The 23,934-nt window shown below is 35.7% G+C and overlaps 1 protein-coding gene across 1 annotated transcript; it reads right to left on the bottom strand.

The window, feature by feature from the left end:
- Positions 1-259: 259 nt before the first annotated feature.
- Positions 260-23,394, bottom strand: CRISP1 (cysteine rich secretory protein 1). The gene is made up of 7 exons (XM_045805184.2): positions 23,329-23,394; positions 17,343-17,480; positions 12,676-12,766; positions 11,430-11,578; positions 8,348-8,445; positions 6,132-6,220; positions 260-1,043 (listed from the first exon to the last, which is right to left on the bottom strand). Exons 1-7 carry the CDS (start codon positions 23,392-23,394, stop codon positions 916-918), a joined length of 759 nt encoding a protein of 252 aa, XP_045661140.1. The 3' UTR covers positions 260-915.
- Positions 23,395-23,934: the final 540 nt, after the last annotated feature.

Genomic DNA, 23,934 nt, shown 5'->3' with positions numbered 1-23,934 from the left:
CTGAGTGTGGAACCTGACCTGGACTCAATCCCATGGCCCCAAAATCACAACCTGAGCTGAAACCAAGAGTCCGATGCTCAACTGACTGTGCCACCAGGTGCCCCTCCACTGCTTCTTTCTTATATGTGATATGACAAATGATGAGAACCTAGGGAATTTTCTTTTATATAAACTTTTAGAGAGAAAGAGCACAATTATGGGGGCGAAAAGCCTGAAACTGGAAACAAAACAGCAGGCACTGGGATCTCTTTGTGGTCATACAGGTTTCTTTAATATTCAGATTCACTAATATTTACATCTTCATTTGAAATAAGGGAGACAATACCCTCTATATATGCATTACATTTCGTGTATAATCAGTGCTGAGTACATATTTTGTTAAAGTAAGGAACACAATTTTCCCCCCACTTTACAAATGCTTATAGATATAATAATGAAACAATGAGACATTTAAACCTCCAATTAAGCACTTTGCCTAGCAAGTAATAAGACTTGACTTTTTGATTGCTTTACGGGTTATTTTAATGATCAATTTAAAACAGAAGTAAAGTTATGAAATAAAGAATTGCAGCGCATGTTAGTTGGGCTGGGAAACAACATCAGGAGGTTTGGAGACATGGGAAAACAGGGGAAGGAGTTAACAGGGAAAGACCCTCCTCTAGCAGAGGTTATCGTCAAGGTGGCCAGTTACACCATCAGCTGAATTTTGTCAACCTGCTTCAGAAAGTATCAGGATAGGAGTGGGTGGCATTGATGTAAATCTATTGACGCTCATATATGATCAGTAAAATTTAGGATCTCAAGTGTAATTAAAACCAAACGAAACTTAACAGAAGCTACTGAAACAAAGTAAGGCAAAAGATGTACTCCAGCAGACATTTCCCCAACAGCACATTATAGTTGCAAATAAAAAGATTATTTTATCTCCTTGTCACAGAGACAACTAGCTTTGCAGAACTGTTGAACTGACTGGGATCTGCATCCGAAACTTCGTTTTTGTGTCTGACAGTTACTGTATTCATCATAGTAGAGGCAGGGGTTGGCTGGAAGGAAAAAGCACGTTTACAAAATATTATCTAGAAAATTCACCTTTACTGAAGAAAGAGATAATCTCCTTAAAGACATAAACAGAATTACCCAGCCCCTCCAAACCCTTAGTGCCTCTGAAAATTACCAATCTGTTTTCTGTATCGGAGTTTGTTTTTTTTAGATTCCACATATAAGTGAGATCATATGGTGTTTGTCTAAGTCTGACTTATTTCACTTAGATTTCCATTTGCTTTATAGCTGAACAGTATACAGAGTATGTGTGTGAGTGTGTGTGTGTGTGTGTGTGTATATAAATATATAAAATATTTTCTTTATCCATTCATCTGTCAATGGACCCTTAGGTTGTTTCCATGCTTAAGCTATTGTATCTTCTTGAGTTACTGTTTTTGTTTTCTTCAGATAGCTATCCAGAAGAAAAATTGCTGAATCATATGACTGTTATATTTTTAATTTTTTGAGGAGCCTCCATACGGCTTCCTATAGTGACTGCACCCATTTACATTCCCATTAACATTGCATAAGGGTTTCCTTTTCACCATACCCTTGCCCCCACTTATTATCTCTCGTCTTTTTAATGATAGACCTTCTAACAGGTATGCAGTGTATCCTTGCATTTCCCTGATGATCAGTGATATTAAACACCTTTTTTTTTTTTTGAGAGAGAGAGAGAGAGAGAATGAAAGAGAGAGAAAGAGAAAGAGAGAGAGAACAAGCAGGGAGGAGGGTCAGAGAGAGAGGGGGAAGCAGATTCTGCACTGAGCAGGGATCCCAATGTGGGGCTGGAGCCCAATGTGGGGCTCGATCCCAGGACCCTGAGATCACAACCTGAGCCACCCAGGTGCTCCAATTAAATACCTTCTCGTGTCCCTGTTGACTATATGCATATCTTCTTTGGAAAAACATCAATTTAGTTCCCCTGCCAATTTTGTAATTAGATTTTTAAATTCAGCTTTATAAGTTCTTTATATATTTTGGAGATTAACATCTTATCAGACATATGATTTGCAAATATTTTCTCCCATTCAGTGGGTTGTCTTTTCATTTTGTTGATGGTTTTCCTTGCTGTGCAGAAGCTTTTTAGTTAGATGCAGTCTCACTTGTTTATTTTTGCTTTTGTTCTTTTTGATTTTAGTGTCAAATCCAAAAAACCATTGCTGAGACTGATACAAAGAGTTTGTGCCATGTTTTCTTCTAGGATTTTTATGGTTTCAGGTTCTGTGTTCAAGTTTTTAATCCATTTGAGTTGATTTTTGTGTGTGGTGTAATATATGATTCCTGTTTCATTCTTTTGCATGTGCTTGTCTGTCTAGTTGCCCCAGCACCATTTATTGAAGAGACTGTCTTTTCCCTTTGTATGTATTTGGCTTCTTTGTTATAAATTAATTGACTGTATGTGTATTGATTTATTTCTGGGCTCTCCATTCTTTTTTTTAAAATATATATTAAATAAATAAATAAAAATATATATAAATAAAGATATATATATTTATTATGTTCAGTTAGCCATTCTGTTCCATTGATCTATGTGCCTGTTTTTATGCTAATACCATACTGTTTTGATTACTATATATAGCTTTGTAATATAGTTTGAAATCAGGTAGCATGATACACTAGCTTTATTCTTCTTTCTCAAGATTGCTTTGGCTATCTTTTGTTATTCCACACAAATTTTAGGATTATTTGTTCTAGTTCTGTGAAAAATGTCATTGGAATTTTGATAGTGATTGCACTGAATCTGTGGATAGCTTTGGATAGTATGGAAATTCAAAAAAAATGGAATATATTTCCATTTATTTGTGTCTTCATTATTTTTCACCAATATCTTATAATTTTCAGTATATAGATCTTTTACCTCCTTGGTGAAATTTATTCTTAGGTATTTTATTCTTTTTTGATGTAATTATAAATAGGATTTTTAAAAAAATTATTTTTCTGATAGTTTGGTAGTATACACAAAAATAACTGGTTTTTGTATATTGATTTTTGAATCCTGCAATTTTACTAAATTCAGTTTATTAATTCCAATAGTTTTCTGGTGGAGTCTTTATGGTATTTTATATATACTGTCAAGTCATCTGCAAGTAGAGACTTTTACTTCTTCCTTTCTGATTTTAATTACTTGTATTTCTTTCTCTTCCGTAATTGCACTAAGACTTCCAGTACTATGTTGAATTAAAATGGTAAAGGTAGGCATTCTTGTCCTGTTCGTGGTCTTAGAGGAAAAGCTTTTCACTTTTCACCACTGAATATGATGCTTGTTGTGGGTTTCTCATATCTGGCTTTTATAATGTTGAGGTAACATTATACCTGTGTACCCAATTTGAGAGTTTTTATCATGAAAGAATGTCAAAGTTTGCCAAATGCTTTTTCTGTATCAATTGAGATGACTATATGATTTCTATTCTTCATATTGTCTGATTTGTAGATGTTGAGCCATTCTTGCATCCTTAGCATTAATTCCACTTCATTGTGGTGTGCGATCTTTTCACTGTATTTTGCAATTGGTTTGCTAACTTTCATTGAGATTTTTGCACCTATGTTCATCAGATATATTGACCTGCAATTTTTTTTTTTTTAAATCAGTGTCATCTGATATTAGTATCAGGGTAATGCTGGCCTCATAAAATGAGTTGGGAAGTGTTCCCTTCTCTTCCATTTTTTGGAAGAGATTTAGAAGTATGAGTTTTAATTTTTCTTTAAATGTTTGGTAGAATTCACTAGTGACACCATCTGGTACTGGGCTTTTCTTTGTTGGGAGATTTTTGATTATTGATTCAATCTCCTTACTAGTATTTAGTCTGTTCATATTTTCCATTTATTCATGATTCAGTCTTGGCGGGCTGTATGTTTATTTCTTCATAATTTAGTCTTTGTAAGTTGTATGTTTTTCTTTAAGTTTAGTTTTGTAAGTTGTATGTATGAATAGGATAAATTCTTATTTATCCATTTCTTCAAATTAGTTGTCCAATTTGTTGCCACACAGGTGTTCATAGCAGACTCTTATGCTCTTTTTTGTTTGTGTGTGTCAGGTGTAATGTCTTCTCTTTAATTTCTAATTGTAATTATTTGAGTCCTCTATTTTCTTTTCTTTCTTTTTCTTCTTCTTCTCTCTTCTTCTCCCTTCTTCCCTTTCCCCTTCCCTTTCTTCTTCTTCTCCTCCTTCTTCTCCTCCTCCTTCCCCTCTTCCTCCTTCTCCTCCTCCTTCTTCTTCTTCGTCTTCTTCTCCATCTTCTTGTAAGTGTGGTAAAGCTAAAATTTTTTTTTAATTCTTTTTTTTTTAAATTTTACTTTATTTATTCGACAGAGATAGAGACAGCCAGCGAGAGAGTGAACACAAGCAGGGGGAGTGGGAGAGGAAGAAGCAGGCTCATAGCAGAGAAGCCTGATGTGGGGCTCGATCCCATAACGCCAGGATCACGCCCTGAGCTGAAGGCAGACGCTTAACCGCTGTGCCACCCAGGCGCCCCAAAGCTAAAAATTTTTCTATGTCATTTATCTTTTAATGAAAGAGCTCTTCCTTTAATTGACCTTTTTCATTGTCTTTTCAGTCTCTATTTTATTTATTTCCACTCTGATTTTTGTTATTTTCCTCCTTCTACTAACTTGGAGCTCAGTTTGTTCTTTTTGTAGTTGAAGGATAAAGTTAAGTTGTTTTGAGCTCTTTGTTGTTGTTGTTGCTATTATAGCTATTTATTGCTATAAATTTCCTTCTTAGAACTGCTTTTACTGCTGTTATATAATATAAATTATATTAATATATATAATTTCCCCTATTTTATAGTATGAATTTTGTTTTTATAAAATTTATTTGAATTACAGGAAGCTGCTTATATCTATATATCCAGGTCTTATATTTTAAGCATTGTTTCCATTCCAGTGTGGCCCAATCTGAGTTATTTTTCTTTAATATTTCTCATCTTCTTGTGCATTTATAGGTGAGCAAAGAGTTTAAGATATGCATCTTTTATAGCATAGATTTAATCTTTTTGAGTAATGTATTCTCTTTCCCACTCTCATTTTACTTCTATTACATTTTTTTTACCATTATAAACATTGCTTTTATATCTTGGATTAAAAAAACCTACTCCATCCACCCAGCATAGATAATTAGTAGATATTTTATTTTTCTCCAATTACATTTCTTTTCAGAAAAAAATGCAAAAAAATGAGGTTGAAAGTAAGAGAAAAAGGAAAAAAAGAAAGAATAAAGGAGACTTAGAAAGAAGAGTATTTATCTATGAATCTCTCTATTTAAAGAGAGGGAATTTGAAAAAGAGAATTCATTTTCCCTACTTTAAGAGTAAACAGAGTGACTTGGTTAGGTGTAGGAAAATAAGTCTTCTGTCCTTCCAAGTCTGGGTTTTTTCCTGTATTAGTTATTTCTCTACAAACTCGTTGAAAATTATCTTACCAACATTATACTCAGGGATTAGGAGTTACGTTTTCAGGAGTCTCTAGAGAAAGGAACTTTTGCTATCTAAGGGAATGAACATGTAATTGGAACCCATTTGGTTAATACTATATTATAGGTAAGGTTTATTTAAGAAATAAAAAGAAGTGCTGTAAGGTGACAGTGTAACCACCAACTAATATCTTCTGATGTGTCAGTGGGAACATAAAAGAATAAGACCCACTCCATAAGAAATTACATGCCCTAATAATTGGTCAGACCGGTAAGGGAGTTACGGAGCAGCAAGAATCTGAGAACGCTGGTATCCTGAAAACAATACATCTGATTTTAAGGTTACAATAAGAGAGCCAAAAGTTTTTTATAGAGCAGAGAAAAATGTGTAAATGTTATATTAACATCTATCCAGGTTTTCTCTATTAGGGTCATTAAACTTTAGGGCGGGGGGCTTGAGTTTAGGCCTAGACATTCTAATATCCAGTGTAATAGATTTCATCAGTCAACTTCTTGGTCACTCAGGGAGGGGAAATAAGAAATACTGTTGTTCTTTCCTATGCGATGATTCAGAAAAAGAGTTATAGAAAGGTGCAATATTGTCAAAAACCCGTAATTTGAAGGACACATGGCTCCTGCGTCAATGGTCTACATTAAGCAAACTGAATGTAAGACTTACTGCAAAGTTTATTTTCACAGTCATTTGGACAGTCCCCACATGGACTTCCTGCATTGTAAGGTTCATTTCTTTTGGCAGGATCATTTCCCCTTAAGAAAAGGAATAAAGGAAAAGGTGATGTTATAAAATTGGTGCCTGGGCAAGGCATATAAAATTTTACTCACAATTTATAATCAACCTTGAAAACAATTTTTGAAAACCACTTCTAGATAGTGATGATAATCTTTAAGATAGGTTTAAGATTTCTAGACTAGCAATGATGACAATTTATCTTTTTGCATGTGTAACAGGCAACTGTGGGGTCCTAAGAACATTTTGAAAGAATTTACCCTATTCAGACAGTTAAGTTCTAACAGGACAGGGACCTCTGAACAGTCAGTTCTTAGCAAGCAGAAGAGCTTTAGAGCCATCTATAATTGGTCATTTTTCTTTATTTATACCCAGAAGGACTTGCTAAGCAGTCATGTAAAAGGCCATGTTAAGAACATTTTAAGTGAGTCAAGATGGAGATGTCCTAATTTCACCTTGCACAATATCATGAGAAAATTGATACATGTTACTCTTGTGTAGAAACACATGGAGCATTAAAAAAAAAATGAAAATCTCTGAGTATGGCTAAATCTAAAGTGGTAGAGTTGGGGGACAGAGAGTAGATGAGAATTTCTAGTTCTAAGCTAATACGAAATTCAGAGAAGACAGTCTTACCTGCAGATATCTAAGAAAACAATGTAGATTATAACTGATTCTTAATATGCTTGAAAAATAAAGTAAATGTTCTGGTTAAAATAGCATTCTAGTTGATATTTTTCTCTTTGATATCCGAATTGTTAGATTTTCATCTTATTTTTTTTCCACTTTTTTTTTTAGAGTAAGCTTTATGCCCAGTGTGGGGCTTGAACTCATGAACCGGAGATCAAGAGTCACATGCTCTACCAACTGAGCCAGCCAGGTGCCCCAAAATTTCACTTTATAAAAGAAACTTATTACTTAATTCAGTAAGGGATTTAGTCAGACTCTTGGCTTAATCTTTGCTGCAGAATATTCTCTATCACAGCTCCACGTGTTTTACTTTTAGGTAAGTGTCAGTTCACCAGAAACCACCACCAGCCCCCTGAAAGGTTTAGTACAATTGATGTGTTGTAGATCCAAAGAGATCTTACTGTCTTCAGTATTAATTATATAGATAAAATCATAACAAATATTAACTGCTGAAATCAAGAAATGATAAGACCAGAAAATAACCCATATAGAGCTCTTATATAAATATATCTACTGAATCTACACTGATATGGGAGACCTCATTTAAAGTATAAATATGGTAGCATATCAACAGATAAATAATTTTCACTGATTCATATTGAACATTTTTTATTTTGCAACACACATGGGGAATAGCAGTTAAACACTATGCTTGGAGCCCTTAGTATGATGGAAAATTTGTATATTCAACTACCTAAGTACAGATAGCTGAAGGAGACATATGCAGACCACTTATTAACTTTCCTTAGCAGAGTATATTTAAACAGGCTTTTGTAGCGAACTATTACAGGGCTAGATCAAGCTCTGAACAATCTCTAATTTCTCATGATTACCACTGGAGCCACACAGTGTGCTCCTGTGGGCTTCTACACTCATCTTTGTCTGATCTGATCTTGCTTATAGAGCAACCACAGTCGATAAAGCAAAGGGGTCCACCTGCCCTTCACTGAAGCAATCGGATTATCTCTTCTAGGAGTTATTACTCACGCCTTGATAACATGTAAATTCAATTTCTAAAGAAAAGGCATATACCAACAGTTAGACTAAAAAGCTAAATACAAGAACACTTCAATTTTTCCATTTGTTTATTCTTGATGGTCCCCTGTATTTCCGCCCTTGCATTCTAAATATACTCCAGAATTGTTGAAGTAAATATCCTTGTTTTTCGCTTATGCTAATCAATAACAGAGAGCAAGACTGCTGGTAATAGCTTTGAATTGGGACATTCTGTTAATGAAATATACATTTATTTTAAACATATGATATAAATAAAATTGTGTGTGTGTGTGTGTGTGTGTGTATGTGTGTCATGTTTTTAGGTATTGGCTAAATGACATTTTATCCCTAAAGATCTGCTTAATTGAAACGAAATATTTATTTGAGTTTTCTTTTATATTGTTTGAGAAACCGGATTATGTAAGAGGGGTAGATTTCTCACCAAGCTGTATAATACATACTCATGACAATAGTGGCAAATATAGAGATACTGAGTTGACAATCTTTTGGGGCATGGTGATATTCCACAGCCAATGAGGTAAGACGTGGCCCAAACAATCTGTAATGATAAAGAGATTATTTTATTAATAATTTGACTTTTGCTAAATGATTACAATATGCATATTGTCATCCATGTTGAAAATAAACATGTTTGTTTTTAGGATGCTTTGAGCATGGCTTATTAGGAAGTCATAGAAACAGAAAAATTTCCATGTGTCTGGATAGCACACATACATATGCACACTTATTGGCCATCCTTAATCCTGGCTCATTCTATTATCAAATCTATATAGAAAATCAGGTTAACATGATGAAGGCCTGGTTGGTGATTATATAAAAATGAAACCATGGGAGGAACTTACTTAATCATCAGAGAAGAAGCATGGTGTAGATTTGGCCTATGAGGCAAAACATCTTGGTTTCAAATTCTATCTCTACCATTTCCTGGTTGTATGGTATTTACCAGTTTATGTTTTGAAATTTTATTTTTTTGTTTGTAAAATGGGATAAAATAATACTATCTTCTACATCATAGGTGTATTGTGGGAATTGGATAATAATTTTTTTAAGTGTTTGGAAGAGGAAATACTAAGTTACTATCTGAGTGTGATGGAACTAACGGTCTTGGATGTAAATGGTAGGTCTAGTCTACCTTTATCTGAAAGAAATAGAAGGTTGGAATTGATGTCACAAATTTGTCAGATTTTAAGCTCTCTGGGTGATCATTTTATTTTTATCTTTTGATTGTTTGATAGGACAAATTATATGAATAAATAGTCTAATGTTACAACATTCTTGGTTTCCTAGAACATATCCTTTTTGTCCAAGGCTATCAACTGTAAAATAAGAATGCTATTTGCTAGTCTTTTATTTAGAATACCTGTATTGCTATCCATGAATGATTAAGTCTATGATTTTTAAATAGGAAATCTTGCAAAAGCAGCCCCAAGTTGGAAGTCTTATGCATTCTAACATCAAATCTTACCACAAAGCTACAGTAATTAAAACAGTGGTACTGGCATAACAATAGACATATAAACCTGGGAAATAAAATAGAGTCCAGAAATAAATCTTCACATATATGGTCAAATGATTTTCAACAAGGGTGCCAAGATGATTCAATGAGACAGGACTGCCTTATCACAAATAAAGTTGGAAAATGAGATATCTTCATGCAAATAAATGAATTTGGGCCCTACCTTCCACCATATAAAAAAAAATAACTCAAAATGGATTAAATACCTGGGTGTAAGAGCTGAAACCATAAAAAAGCTCTTCAAAGGAAACATAAGGAAAAAACTTCATGATATTGAATTTGACAGTGATTTCTTGGATAAGACACCAAAAGCAGAGACAGAAAAGGAAAAAAAAAAACATGGGTAAATTGGACTTTATCAAAATGTAAAACCTTTGTGCATCATAGGATACTATCATCAGAGTGAGTAGGCAGTCTATGTAATAGGAATTAATGTTTGCAAATCATATACCTGCTAAAGGATGGATATCTAGATATTCTAGATAACGAACTCTTACAACTCAGCAACAAAAACCCAAATAACCTGATATAACCCAGCAACACTAAATAGAGATGGAACCTCTACAGAAGTAATTTACGTTAAATTAACTTCTAAGGGTGGAACCATAATCTGATTGGGTTCGTGCCAGAGTGCTGGCACTCATGCTCTCACTCTTTCTCTCTCTCTCTCTGCAAGTGCATGCTTGGAAGGAAAGGAAAGGAAATGAAGGGAAAGGAAAGTCCATGCAAGGACATAATGAAATGAAGGCAGGTAGAGAGCTCTCACAGGAACAAACTATGTTGCAGAAGTTCATAGGCTTCCAGCCACCAGAACTATGAGAAAATAAATTTCTGTTGTTTAGTCAGCCTGGGTTCTTTGTTACGGAAGTCCAAACAGACCAATACAGTGCAGATGTGAAGAAATCAGAAATTTCATTGCTGCTGGGAATGTCAAATAATGCAGCTGTTATGGAAGACAGTATGCCGGTTCCTAAATAAGTCAACATACGATTACGATGTGATCCAGAAATTCCATTTCTGGATGTATACTCAAAAGAATTGAACGATATGAGCAGATATCTGTACACCAATGTTCATAGCAGCGTTATTATCAATAGCCAAAACTGGAAACAACCTAAATACCCATCAGTGGATGAATGGATAAACAACAGGTGGTATACACATGCAATGGAATATTATGCAGGCTTAAAAAGGAGTAAAATTATGACACGTGCTATAACACGGATGAACATCAAATGAGGATATAATGCTAAGTGAAATAAGGCAGACACAAAGGACAAAAATTGTATGATTCCAGTTATATGAGGTATCTACAGTAATCAAATTCATAGACACAGAAAGTAAATGGTGCTTGCCAGAGGCTGGGGAGGGGGGGAAATGGGAAGTCACTGTTTAATGGGCACAGAGTTTGGGAAGGTGAAAATTTCTGAAGATGTATGGTAGTGATTGCTTCATAACAATTTGAATGTAGTTAATGCTACTGAACGTTAATGTTACATAATTTTAAAATGATTAAAATAGAAAATTTTATAAAGTATATTCACATATGCATATCCAAATAATTATTATGTGTTCTATATGTATATACATTCTATATGTATATATATAATTATATATGATAAATAAAAATAATATGTGTGTATATATTTTACACATATATACATATGTACATATAATTTTACAACAATAAAAATAAACTAGGAAGAAGAGGATTCCCTGTATTATAAGGTACTATTATTTTCATTCTTTACACATATTAGAAATGTAATTTATAAGTCACATTAATGTTTTATGATTTTGTTAATTCCCAAAAGTCCAAATGTATAAAAAAGGAAGCTAAACAGTTAAGCAGCTTCTCTAAGCCATGTATTGAGGGAATCACATTTCCTTATGTTCCATATTATAACAGGAACTCAATGGGTCAAGTTGATTTTCTCAGTCACCTAATTTCCACACATGCTTATAGTCATTTAAACAATGTGTATATTTGCAAGTACACAGGTTACCTGAGTGTAATGCTTAATTATTATGTCGGCATCCAGTGACGTCCATTCCCCATACTTGAAATATTTAGATTCATTGTACCAGATTTTTATTACATTTGACCACGAAATAGGATAAGTTGTCAAATGCATATTTTCTCCACAAAAAGTATCTGAAAGGGAGAAAAAAAAATCTGTGTCATACTTGAAGAAACTTGGAAATATATTACAAGGATATTTTCCTCATTTTCATTTTACAAATATTTCACTGGTCATCCAAGCAATGTCTTATAAAAGAAAACAAACTCAGCTGTATCTCTGCTAGCAATCATCATTTTCATTGATGAGTGAACTTGTGGTACTTAGGTTTGGTGGGAAGTCGACAGTAGGAGATGATGTGCAAGCCTGGAAATCAGATCAACATTTCAGTCTCTGCCACTTCTGAGCTGTTGAGAAGGGTGAAACCAATCCAAGTAGCCTATGGGTTGCAACAGGACCCATGACTTGAAAACAGCCACACAGAGGTATTCATTATGCAAGGACCTTGAAATAAACTTTTGCTCACTTAGCCATTCACTTGTGACATGGGATCTTGATTAAAATGGTATTCAGGAGAGATCTACCTTTCTCTGTGGTAGAAAGACACTGCTAATTCACAGGTCAACATTAGGCAAAAATGCCCAATAATTTGTAAATATGGAAGTTTCATTAAGATTTTAAAAATATTTGATAATAAACAAGTATCTCATAAATGTTAATAATGTCTACTTACATAGGAAGTACAAATAGCTTTTCTGGAAACCAGTAGTGATCCACATAATGTATATGCCATGAGATGGACTCATTCATGAACACCTAAATTTGTCCTCATGTACAGCTCAGTAGAGTTGAATAGAACTCACCTCTCAAGTGTATTAGTATTTCAAAGCCAGAGATATCCCTAGGGTGATATTGTGTGTAGCTGAAATAACTACATAGAGAGGAAAGCTTCTAGCTATCCAGCTGTCCATCCAGTTATCATTGTCTTACTCAATTATTCTGTAATATTGAGAGCTTTGATTCTTGTTTCTGATGATCAGAATCTGGAAATTGAAATTTGAACATCCAAATTTAAAAATTAATAATAAGAAAACAGTGTGGTGGGCCACAATCCACTGTCACTTATGGGGCCATATCATATACTGAATGACTTAACTCACCCTTGCGAGGTTACTTAACAATCCCTGAGGACTTCTGAATATGGAGATGAGTCATGCAGATGTATACCTACTTGTAATTCGCCTCTTAATTGAGTTGCTCTCTCTTAATTCACACTGCTTTGACAACATTCCAGCATTTTGTGCAGCTTCTTCACTCCAGTCCTACAGTGGAAGGGTAAAATATAAGCACTTGGTCTTATTGGCATTTCCATGATAATATTCTAGTTTATTGTTTGTAAAAATCCAAGGCTAGCGATATCCTCAATTTTATAAGCTAACAATTTAAATAATAATATTAAATGCTCTGGTTGGAAGAGGAAGACAAAACTTTTGACTCACTATGGTAGCCCTTGAATTTACAAAATCAAAATTTGGTAATAACGTTCTGATATAGCTTCTCTCTCAGAAGTGTGAAAGAGTTTAAGTAAATGCTTTCAGTGAAACAGATCAGAGTTAGAAATCCATTCCATTATTTATTAGCAGTTTTATCTCTGACACATTATTTAATCTTTTTGAATATGTTCTTCATCTGTGAAATGTGAACCACCATTCATGCCTAATTGTTTGTTCTAAAGTTTTAATGTAGTAATTCACGCGATACAATTGTGATATGACAAATCTTATACTATGTGCTCAATAAATAAACAACAGCTATGTACAGTGCCACACATCTCCATCTAAAATTATAAATAATAATAAAAAATAGTAGCTAATACCACATGGCAGGATCTGTTACCAATTCTGTATGCGTATTTTCTCATTTTGACTCAGAGCAACTCTACAAGGGAAGTACTATTATTATCCCCATTTGCAAACGGGGAAATTGAGGCACCGAGATGTTGCATAATTTCTCAGGATAACACAACCAATAAGTAGCCAAAAAAGAATTAGAATCCAGGTTATTCTGTTTTCAGAATGTGTGCTCTTAACTCTTAATGTCTGTCAGTTGTGCTGAGTTGAAGCCTTTTGTCAGGTGTATCTCCAAGTAAGTTGAAAGGAGGCAGAAAATCTATATTACTAATTATGGGACTCTGACAAATGTCCTCCCTAACACTCTTCCATCCATTCCAGCACACTGCGTACATCCACTTTAAAGACTTCTAATATCTGCATGGAACACATCACCAACAAAAGTTGTAGACTTCATTTTTTACTATGGGCTTTGACATAAATCATTCACTTATTCTTTAGAGTAAGTTTTGGGTGACATCTGACTTAGGATTTTAACATTTTTCCTGGTGGCAAAAAAGTTTAACTGTTATATGTGTATGCTTCCATCTGTGTTAGTTTTACAGAATAACCGTTCAGGTTGACGGAATTTACTAAACCTTGAGATGAATTAAGTAAGTCATATATGGACCACATTTTTTTATTTTTTTATTTGTTTCTTGTGTATTGAGTTTGAGTCCATCTATACAATGGAATATTACTCAGCCATCAACAAGAACGATTTCTCAACATTTGCTGCAACATGGACGGGACTGGAGGAGATAATGCTAAGCGAAATAAGTCAAGCAGAGAAAGACAATTATCATATGGTTTCACTCATTTATGGAACATAAGAAGTAGAAAGATAGGTAGGAGAAGAAAGGGAAGAAGAAAGGGGGGTAAACAGAAGGGGGAATGAACCATGAGAGACTATGGACTCTGGGAAAAAAACTGAGGGCTTTAGAGGGGAAGGGGGTGGGGGAATGGGATAGGCTGGTGACGGGTATTAAGGAGGGCACGTATTGCATGGTACACTGGGTGATATACGCAAATAATGAATCATGGAACTTTACATCAAAAACTAGGGATGTACTGTATGATGACTAACATAATATAATAAAAAAATTATTATAAAAAAAGTAAGTCATTAGCCTAGACTCAAAGCAAAAGCATGGTTTTGTAAGGTTTAATTGTTTCATGCAAGAAAAGCTTTATTTTAGTAGTGGATACATCTACCCAAGGGAGTAGAGATGATACAACACATCCCGTTAGGACATTGGATCTCCTGGCAGTGGGAATATCATCATTGCATGCCTTGGTAAAAAACTTGCCTATTGTGACCAAGTTACCAAGTGATCAGGACTAGAATTTACCTGGGTAACTTAACTCACTGCTTGTTGTGTATGCTGTGGTGTACTACCAGGTCACTCTCTCAACCAAAGCACTTATTTCCTCTTAAGCTGGGAGTCCTGCCCACTGACAGCTCTACTGTCTGTCCTTTCTAAAACTGTCCTGCATCCAGGAGCATAATTCCATCTATACCCAATAACTGGTCGACGTGGAAACTGTAAATTCCAAGCCACTTCCCACCTACTCAGGACAACTTCGAAGGGTTGTCTTAGTTGTTCTGCTTCCTGAAGAATTATTTGAGCCCTCTATTGCCCATCACAATCCAACTTTTCCATATGTTCACTGCTGCCTCTCTCTCTACCTCCATTGGTAGGTGTCAATCTGGAGATTGTTCTCCAATAAACATTCTGTGCACTAATCTCCATTGGAGTATGCTTATCTTGTCGCATAAACTACCTGCAATATTCATTCTATACAGTCTGTGGTTCAGACCTCTTTGAGGAAGCGTCTAGGATATTATCTCTGATTAATATTGGTAAGATGCTCCTTTCTTTTGTTGTAGATCCATGATTAAAATCACAAGTGAGTATTCATGGTTATTGCACCAAAGCTATGAATTCTGGCTTTAATACGTGGTTCCATTCAATCTATATCTAACCCTATGTATAGAAACTTTTTCTTTTCTGGAAAATCTCTGCCTGTCAGTTGTGATTGGCTCTTCAGCCCGGCTGTAACTCTATCGGTTCCTTTCTAGCCACATCCAATGCATTGTTTATGGAACAGCTCAACTCTCATATTCCTTTGAAAATATGATTCAGTTGACTGGTCACCTAATTTATAGTCTTGTTGATCTCTCGTACCTTTACACTTTAGCACTTGAATGTATTCATTCTTACATTACGTTCTAAAGTTTCCTTTGCATTTGCCTTTAATCCACAATAATAAAGTCTCTGAAATCAGAGGCTATATTTTCCATTTACCCTAAAATTTCCTTAGACCCTCCTAGCTAAATGTATTTGCTCTTCTGGAAACTGAGGAGTTTGGACCCTATTGGAGTCCAGTGAGTTTGGACCCTATTTGTCCTAAGAGCAGGTGCCTGGAGCTGTGCCATTTGCATTTGAATCTGTACTTATTCACTACTTATTACTTTGGATGTTAGCTAGTTTATCTGAGGTTCTGATTCATTACCTGTAAAACGGAGATGATAGTATTAGCTACATCACGGAACTACTGATTTAAATGAATTAATGTAATAAGGTTCTAAAAGAGTGCCTGTCAACGGTAAACACAATATACACGTCAGGCACAACACTCACAATGCAAGAAGGCCTATGAAAGCTACTGATTTTTATTGTTTTGTTTAAATAACACTTTCTATTTTAAGATGACCGAGAGAGAGATTTCAAAATAATGTTTTTATTCACTTGCTTCCCACCCTTCATCTTTTGCATGAGGAGGCTGTCCCTTAGAATCACTCTCCAGAGCCAGTGCTATTTCTAATTCTTGTTACTCTAGACCAGTCCAAGGTTAAAGGAACCAGGATAAGGTTGCACAAAAACCTGAGTGATACTTCTGGGAGATAATACAAACACAGCTAATCACCTCATACACTGGAGACTTCCCTAAATTTGTTCTGTTTTATAGCACCTAGTCTGCACACACACCAGCTTTATAGTGGAAAGACAATTCTCTCTCTTTTTATGGGATGCAAGGGACCTGGGAAATAGGTTTGTCAATATTGGTTTATCTGGTAGCACCTCCTGACTTAGAATCTGGACGTCTTGATTCTCAGCTGAGTGTCTAGCCTCTGGGCTCTGTCCAGTGAAGACAGTTCTGAATTGCCTCTGTAACTTCAAGCCTCCTATGCTGACAACACTGGCGGCGGCATCAGCTTCAGTGAGAGCTTGCAGTGGTCTCCGCCCCAGACTTTCCAGATCAGGATCTCAGAGAGTGGGGCCCAGGATCTGTGTTTTACCAAGATCTTCAAGCAGTTCGTTCAAAATTGAGAAGCACTGTCCTAGGGTACATTATGAATCAAATTACTGTCTGAGTTGGAATTGTTGCTCCGTCATTTGATAACTGATTTGGGGAAAGTTACTTACTTAGTCTGTGCCTTCATTTCTTTCTTTTTTTTTTTTTTTTTAAGATTTATTTATTTATTTGAGGGGTGCCTGGGTAGCTTAGTAGTTAAGTGTCTGCCTTCGGCTCAGGTCATGATCCCAGCATCCTGGGATCTAGCCCTGCATCGGGCTCCCTGCTCTGCTGGGAGCCTGCTTCTTTCTCACTCCCCCTGCTTGTGTTCCCTCTCTCGCTGGCTGTCTCTCTGTCAAACGATAAAATAAAAATCTTAAAAAAATAAAGATTTCTTTATTTATTTGAGAGAGAGTGAGAGCACACGCACACAAAAGGAGAGGGAGAGGGAGAAGCAGACCCCGCTGAGCAGGGAGCCTAATGTGGGGCTCTGTCCGAGGAGCCTGGGATCATGACCTGAACCGAATGCAGATGCTTAACTGACTGAATCACCCAGGCACACCTGTGCCTCCATTTCTTCTGCTAAGTCATAGGTTTGTTTGGGAAGACCAAACTTTATTATACTGAAAGTGAAGAGAACTTAAGAAAAACTCAGTAAACACTATTACTATTATTAACATCGTTGTTGTTGCTGTTTAATTCATCTTACCATTTTCAGCATGTTGCTGGCTGATGGAACTACTCCTCTCCTGAGGGTGTTATGTACAGTAACGATTTCTTCTTGGACAGTTGCCAGTTCAGTGAGGAGCGTATTATATGGAACATGTGGAACTGGTGCTGGTTTTGTCTGTGATCAGAAAATTATTAATTAGTCTTCTTTTATGTGTAATTCACCACGTATGTTACTTGCAGACCTATAGCAATATGAATTTGTAGTTTGTATTGAATAGACAATGATCCACAGCATTTTAAAATGAACAATTGCTCAATAGATTAGTTTCCATTTCTCCAGTGCTCGTCTTGTGGGTTTCTGAATGTCATCTGACATTACACAAGTATATAGCATAACGCACTGGATATACTGTGATTGGGGTTTTTTCAGTGTATGATTGGTACTTTGGGCCATGCTAAAGTACTTTTTATCTGGCAATATAAACCACAGTGGACGATATCTTGATATCACACCTTTACTGACTAACTTCCCTTCCTTGGCTCTATCCCACCCCATTTCCTGCAAGTGTTCTCTTTGCTTCTTAAATAAACCACTAGCACTTGAATACTGTCTAAAGGATGTGTCTAATCTAAGATATTAATTATCGAATACAAAACCTCCAGTGTCTTCAACTCAGATTCTACCTTTTTGTCTTCTGCCTATGAAAAAACTTTAACATTTGCATACATATGTGTAAGTATAAAATAGAATTAAAATCAGCTACAATCCAGAATTAATGACTATTCTTTTAATTTGCTTACCCTTTATCTTGCAACTAAGAAGAAAACTAAATGGCTTTAATATTTTAGGTTAGCATTAGTTGCCATAAAAAGCAGCTTCTTTTGTGTGTGTATTATATATTACATGCACTTCATTCCTTTTGTTTAAAAAGTGCAAAACATATGTAGTATAATTTGAGTAGCATCTATTTATTCCTCAGGTACCATAGGACTGTTAGCAATTTCTGAATGGATAGGACCCAACACCATACTTTGCTCAAATTTAGTAGTTATTTCATTTATTTTATATCAACATAAAACAGGAACGGGGAAATGGCATAAATATGGAATCCAGAAGACCCCTCTAGAGACTATCCTCTGAGGACATCATTTCCTCAAAAGCACACTCATGTGGTGCTATTTTCTTCCATATTTCATGTAGATCTTGTCTAGACAGGAGGAGAGGAGAGGTGGGGAACCACCAGAATCCCTTTACCATATCCAAATTAAATTTTCCTTGCTCCTCTGAACTCTGCTCCAGTGAAACTCATGACATATTGGTCTACCATCTCATTTTTGAAGATTTATTCTCCTATAGTGTTTTCCTATTATTTCCTCTCATTCATTGAAATTGAGCCTTCTGGGTTGTTTGTTTTTTTTTTTTTAAGATTTTACTTATCTATCTATATATTTATTTTTTGAGAGGGAGATAGCATGAGCTGGGGCAGGGAGGGGCAGAGGAAAAGGGAGAAGCAGACTCCCTGCTGAACAGGGAGCCCTATACGGGACTTGATCCCAGGACCCTGAGATCATGACTTGAGCCTAACGCAGATGTGTAACTTACTGAGCCATCCAGGTGCCCTGAAATTGGGCCTTCTGAAACAAATTCATCCTGCCCACCCCAATTTCTGCCATCAACCCAAGGGACTTCAGCATTCATTGAATGGTTCCAACCATCTGATATCTCACGCCCTTGAATTCTTCCTCTCTTAGACCTCTCCTCCAAGTCTCTTTAGTCTCCACCATGGTGGTCAGTCTATATTCCATAATCACTCCAAATGCCAAATCTTCTGTTCAAACTTTTTCTTCCCTGATCAGGATTTCCTGCTCTTCCAGATTGCTAAGGTCAATCACTCTGAGTATTTTCAACATAATCTAGCCTTCTAGCTCATTCTTCATTTTCTCTATTTTCCCTCTTTTGTCTTTTCTTTATTTTTTATTCATGTTCTCTTATTTCAACAACTTTCTTGCTAAAATATTGAATCCTTTCCTGCCCATCGCTATTTAGGAACACCCCCACTTTGGAGGGACCAAAAATTTCCCTGCCCACGGAGTCAGATGAACATTGGCCGAAAAATATTCCACAAAATGCCAAATATTGGCATCCAATATCCTGATGTCTAATCTCAAACAGTGCCCTAATTTTGTTCATCAATTGTACTATAGAATTACCTGGTTAATTTGCTTTGTCTTTCTTCATAATGTTATTGCAGAACTTGTGCACTCTACCCCAATTACATTGACCTCTCTCAATAGATTCTGGTATGTTCTATTTTCCACAGTAAAGAGGCAGCTATTTCAGCTTCTCTTGGTCAGTCTACCAATCTGCCTCTATTTGGTCTCATTCTTTCCTCCTTATCTCTCGTGGTACTACTGAACAGATCATACTTTCTTGTTTGTTTTTTTTTTTAACCATTTTATTGAGGTATAATTGACATGTAAAAGTTATACATGTTTAATGTATACAATTCAATGAGTTTGGTAAGTATACACTTGTGAAACCATCTCCACCATCAAGACAAACAAACAAAAGAACACAAACATAGCAATCACCTCTCAAAGTTTCCTCCTGTCCCCTTTACTATAACTATTGTTATTATTTTGTGTAGTTTTTAGAAGCATTTAACATAAACTTTACCCTCTTGGCAAATTTAAAACTGGATGTCCACATGCAAAAGAATGAAATTAGACCCTTATATCACACCATACATTAAAATCAACTAAAAATGGATTAAAGACGTAAATGTAAGACCTGAAATCACAAAACTCCTAGAAGAAAACATAAGTAAAAAATTCCTTGATGTTGGTCTTGGCAAGCATAGACAATAAAAGAAAAAATAAGCAGATAGGATTGTATCAAACTAAAAAAACTTCTGCACAGCAAAGGAAACAATCAAAAAGATGAAAAGACAACTTAATGAATGGGAAAAATATTTTAAGCTATATATCTGATAAGGAATTGATATTCAAAATATAGAAGGAACTTGTATAACCTACTAGCAAAAACAAAACAAAAAAAAATGACCTGATTAAAAAATACACAAAGACCCTAAACAGATATTTTTCCAAAAAAGGCATATAAATGACCAACAGGTATATGAAAAGGTGCTTAACCTCATTAATCATCAGGGAAATGAAAACCAAAACCACAATGATTATCACCTCATACCTGTTAGGATGGCTATTATTAAAAACAAGATTTCAAGTGTTGCAAGGATGTAGAGAAAAGGGAACCCTGATGTACTCTTGGTGGGAATGTAGAATGGTAACTCTATAGTGGAAAACAGTATGTGGGTTCCTCAAAAAATTAAACACAGGTCATTCTTTCAAAAGCTATTTCTCCCCAGTGTTATTTACTCCATTCTCTTCCATATTTCCCCAAATCTCACATTACTCATTATCTTTCCATTGTATCTTCAACCAATTCTTTTGTCCTTCCCACTGGCATTTATCCATGATCATGTTGCTTGTAACTTAAACAAACAAAACTTTTCGTTTATTTCACCTCCCCATTCAATCGTTGTACTTTCTACTTTCCATCCCTATCAAAATTCCCGAAAATGTTGCCTGTACTGGCTGTCTATAATTTCCCACCCTTCAAGCAATATAGTCTGCATTCACCCTTCCTCCATATTTTCCACTAAAACAAATGTTCTATACCAGGAATGATATACCCCCTCCTTAAACAATTTCCCAGGCATTAAACAATGTCTAGAGAAATTTCTGGTTGTCATGATTGAGTTGGAGTATTGCTCTGCCATCTTGTTGATAGAGGCCAGTGATTTTTGTTAAACATCCTTAAAAGGCTCAGGACAGACCCCCTTGACAAAGAATTATTCCATAATAAAATGTCAGTAATTCTGAAGTTGAGATACTTTACTTTGAAACAACTCCTTGTTGTCCTTATCAGAGAAGTCTCTAATTACCTTAGACAAGATCAAATCCTGTTACTACCTGATTGCAACTCCCTGTACTTTTCCTTCAAAGATCTTTTCGTGTAACATCTTCTAGATTCTCTTGGAAAACTCTATATGTCAGTAAAAGTGATTTCTGTTCAATTAGGTGTCTAGTAGGTTAGTAAACTCGAACATTGAAGGGGAGTTTAAAATAAGATTCAAGCCTAGTGGTTGGTCCATTTGCTTTCTACCTGGAGTCTAAAAAGAGAGTATATCATACTGTTTATTTTTATTAGACAAATAGTAACAGTTTATACTCAATGATTCTCCAGTATGTTGGAAGTACAAACTTAAAAAAGAGTTCTTTAACTAGGATTCACGTTTAAATATCATGCAATGAATTTGTGTTTGGGCCTTAATTTGTCTTATGTTGTTGTTTCTTTTAAAATTCTTAGCCTTAATTTTCTGAACAAACTTTCTGTAAAATGCAAATGTTCCAGTAATTATCTGTCTATAGAATGTACACATGTTTTATCAATGCCTTCAACCCTTTCATATTTTTCCTTTGTATTCTTGGTCAGTAAGTAGATGAAGCTCTGGTTCCCTTGATTGAGAGGAGTTTTTGTTACCTACTTTTTCATCTGGACTTTTAACTGTGACACTGATTCCTTCTTTCACATGGCAGCCTGGGCCAGGCTGTCTCCTAGAACGTGGACTAAGTGACTCAGAGCAGCGTAGTACTGATAGGTCTTAAAGGCAAAATTTGCTTTCTCCCTGTCTTTCCTTTCTCTCTGTTGGTGGCTATGCTTCAGCTTATCTTTTCCTTACTGTGAAGTATGAAGTTTTCCCCCTCCACACTGGGGGAATAAAATGGGAAGAGCACCAAAGGGGTGGAAGGAGAACTCTTTTTTAAGTTTGTCTTCCAACATACTGGAGAATCATTGAGTATTGGACAAGAGCTCTACCTGGTTCCTCTTTGGGGAACAGGTGTGAGTGATAAGACCCAAATCAGCATCCCAATTGTCTGATGTATATAGATTTCCTTTCATTTATAAAATTAAATCCCTTCCATTTCTGACTTCTCCTAACTAGCACACAAAAACATAAAAATCATTCATTTTCTATACCAAAGCTATTGACTTCAGTTCATCATAAAAATATTTTGGGTACATGGGGTGCCTGGGTGGCTCAGTTGTTAAGCATCAACCTTCGGCTCAGGTCATGATCCCACGGTCCTGGGATCAAGCCATGCATTGGACTCCCTACTCAGCAGGGAGTCTGCTTCTCCCTCTCCCTCTGTCTGCTGCTCCCCCTACTTGTGTTTCTCTCTCTCTCTGTGTCAAATGAACAAGTAAAATCTTAAAAAAATATTTTGGGTACATTAAAAAATGTAGTTTTTTTATATCATTGAGGCTATTGAGAAGTACATATTATTGGGTGACCATAAAATATTAAGGACTCATTCCTTATACCATTGAGTGTTTTGTTTTTATTTTGTGATTGTTGAAGTTCTTGTCTTTAATGATTAGTGAGGTATAGGCCTCATATATTGACTCCATTGCTTATAATTCCTCACACTTCTCTTCTTGCTGTTCATACCTTGAATTTTGTATTTAATTTTGATGTGTTAAATTCTTGTTATATTCACAGATCAGTTCAACTGGGATATTGATAAAATACTTGCTTTTCTGGGTTAAAAAATCCAAACGATATTCTTTCTCATTAATTATGGAGCATTCATGGTACGTTATTAAGAAATAATTCCTGGTCTACTTTCTCAGCTTTTTGAATTATCTAGAGGAGCTATAATGAAATTGGCATGAGCCCATGGAGACAAACTGGTTAGGTTTACTTTCAGGGTCTGCCACTTCCCAGTTATCTGACATTGGCCACATGGCTTCACCTTCCTATGCACTGGTTCTTTTCTCTGGAACGTGAAATTAAGAATAGTACTTGCCTACTGGAGCCTATGGTGAGACCAAGGTGACATAGCATCCTGACAACAGTGTCTGTAACAAAATGAGTTCTACAGGAGTAGCTCTTATCCTTTTCTGGAAAGTAATTATGAAACATACAATCCTCACATACTCTTATAATCAAAATAGGCAGGAAACCAGCAGCAGCAGCCAAATACAAGAAGTATTTCATTGTCATCCCTGAAAAAAAAAGAACCAAACAAACATAAATTTAGATTATTGTCAACTCCTGGGATTATGTTTTATAATAAGCCTGTTTTCAAACCACTTCCACAGTATATTTGCATTTTCTGCAAAAAGAGACCCTCAGGATCAAAACAAAGTTGAATATGTTAGTCAGTGGAACCAACAGAGGAAGACAGAACTGTGATTGGAAGAACGATAGATTTCATGTCTTAATCCCCAGAACCTTTGAATATGTTGCATACAAGACAAAAGAGAATTAAAGTAGCAGATGGAATTCAAATTGCTAATCAGCTGATTTCAAAGTAGGGAGATTGGGGCATCTGGGTGGCTCAGTTGGTTAAGTGTCTGACTCTAGATTTCAGCTTAGGTCATGATCTCAGGGTCCTGAGATAGAGCCCTGCATTGGTCTCCATGCTCAGTGGGGAGTCTGCTTAAGATCTCTCTCTCCCTCCCCCAAGTCGTGTGCACACATGCACACACACACTCTCTCTCGCAAATAAATAAATCTTAAAAACAAAAATAAAGCAGGGAG

This window comes from Ursus americanus, chromosome 29 (genome assembly GCF_024610735.1).
Source record: "Ursus americanus isolate L20-20 chromosome 29, mUrsAme1.1.p, whole genome shotgun sequence".
Lineage (NCBI taxonomy): Eukaryota > Metazoa > Chordata > Mammalia > Carnivora > Ursidae > Ursus > Ursus americanus.
The sequence above is the reverse complement of the archived record's forward strand: the minus strand, read 5'-3'. Positions and strand labels throughout refer to the sequence as shown.

Coding starts and splice junctions, on each gene's coding strand:
- CRISP1 (XM_045805184.2), bottom strand. CDS start 23,394: ATGACAATGAAATACTTCTTGTATTTGGCTGCTGCTGCTGGTTTCCTG. Junction 6,221..8,347: donor ATTTGCCACTATTGTCATGA/GTATGTATTATA, acceptor CCTTTTCTTAAG/GGGAAATGATCCTGCCAAAA. Junction 1,044..6,131: donor CTGTGAAAATAAACTTTGCA/GTAAGTCTTACA, acceptor TTTTCCTTCCAG/CCAACCCCTGCCTCTACTAT.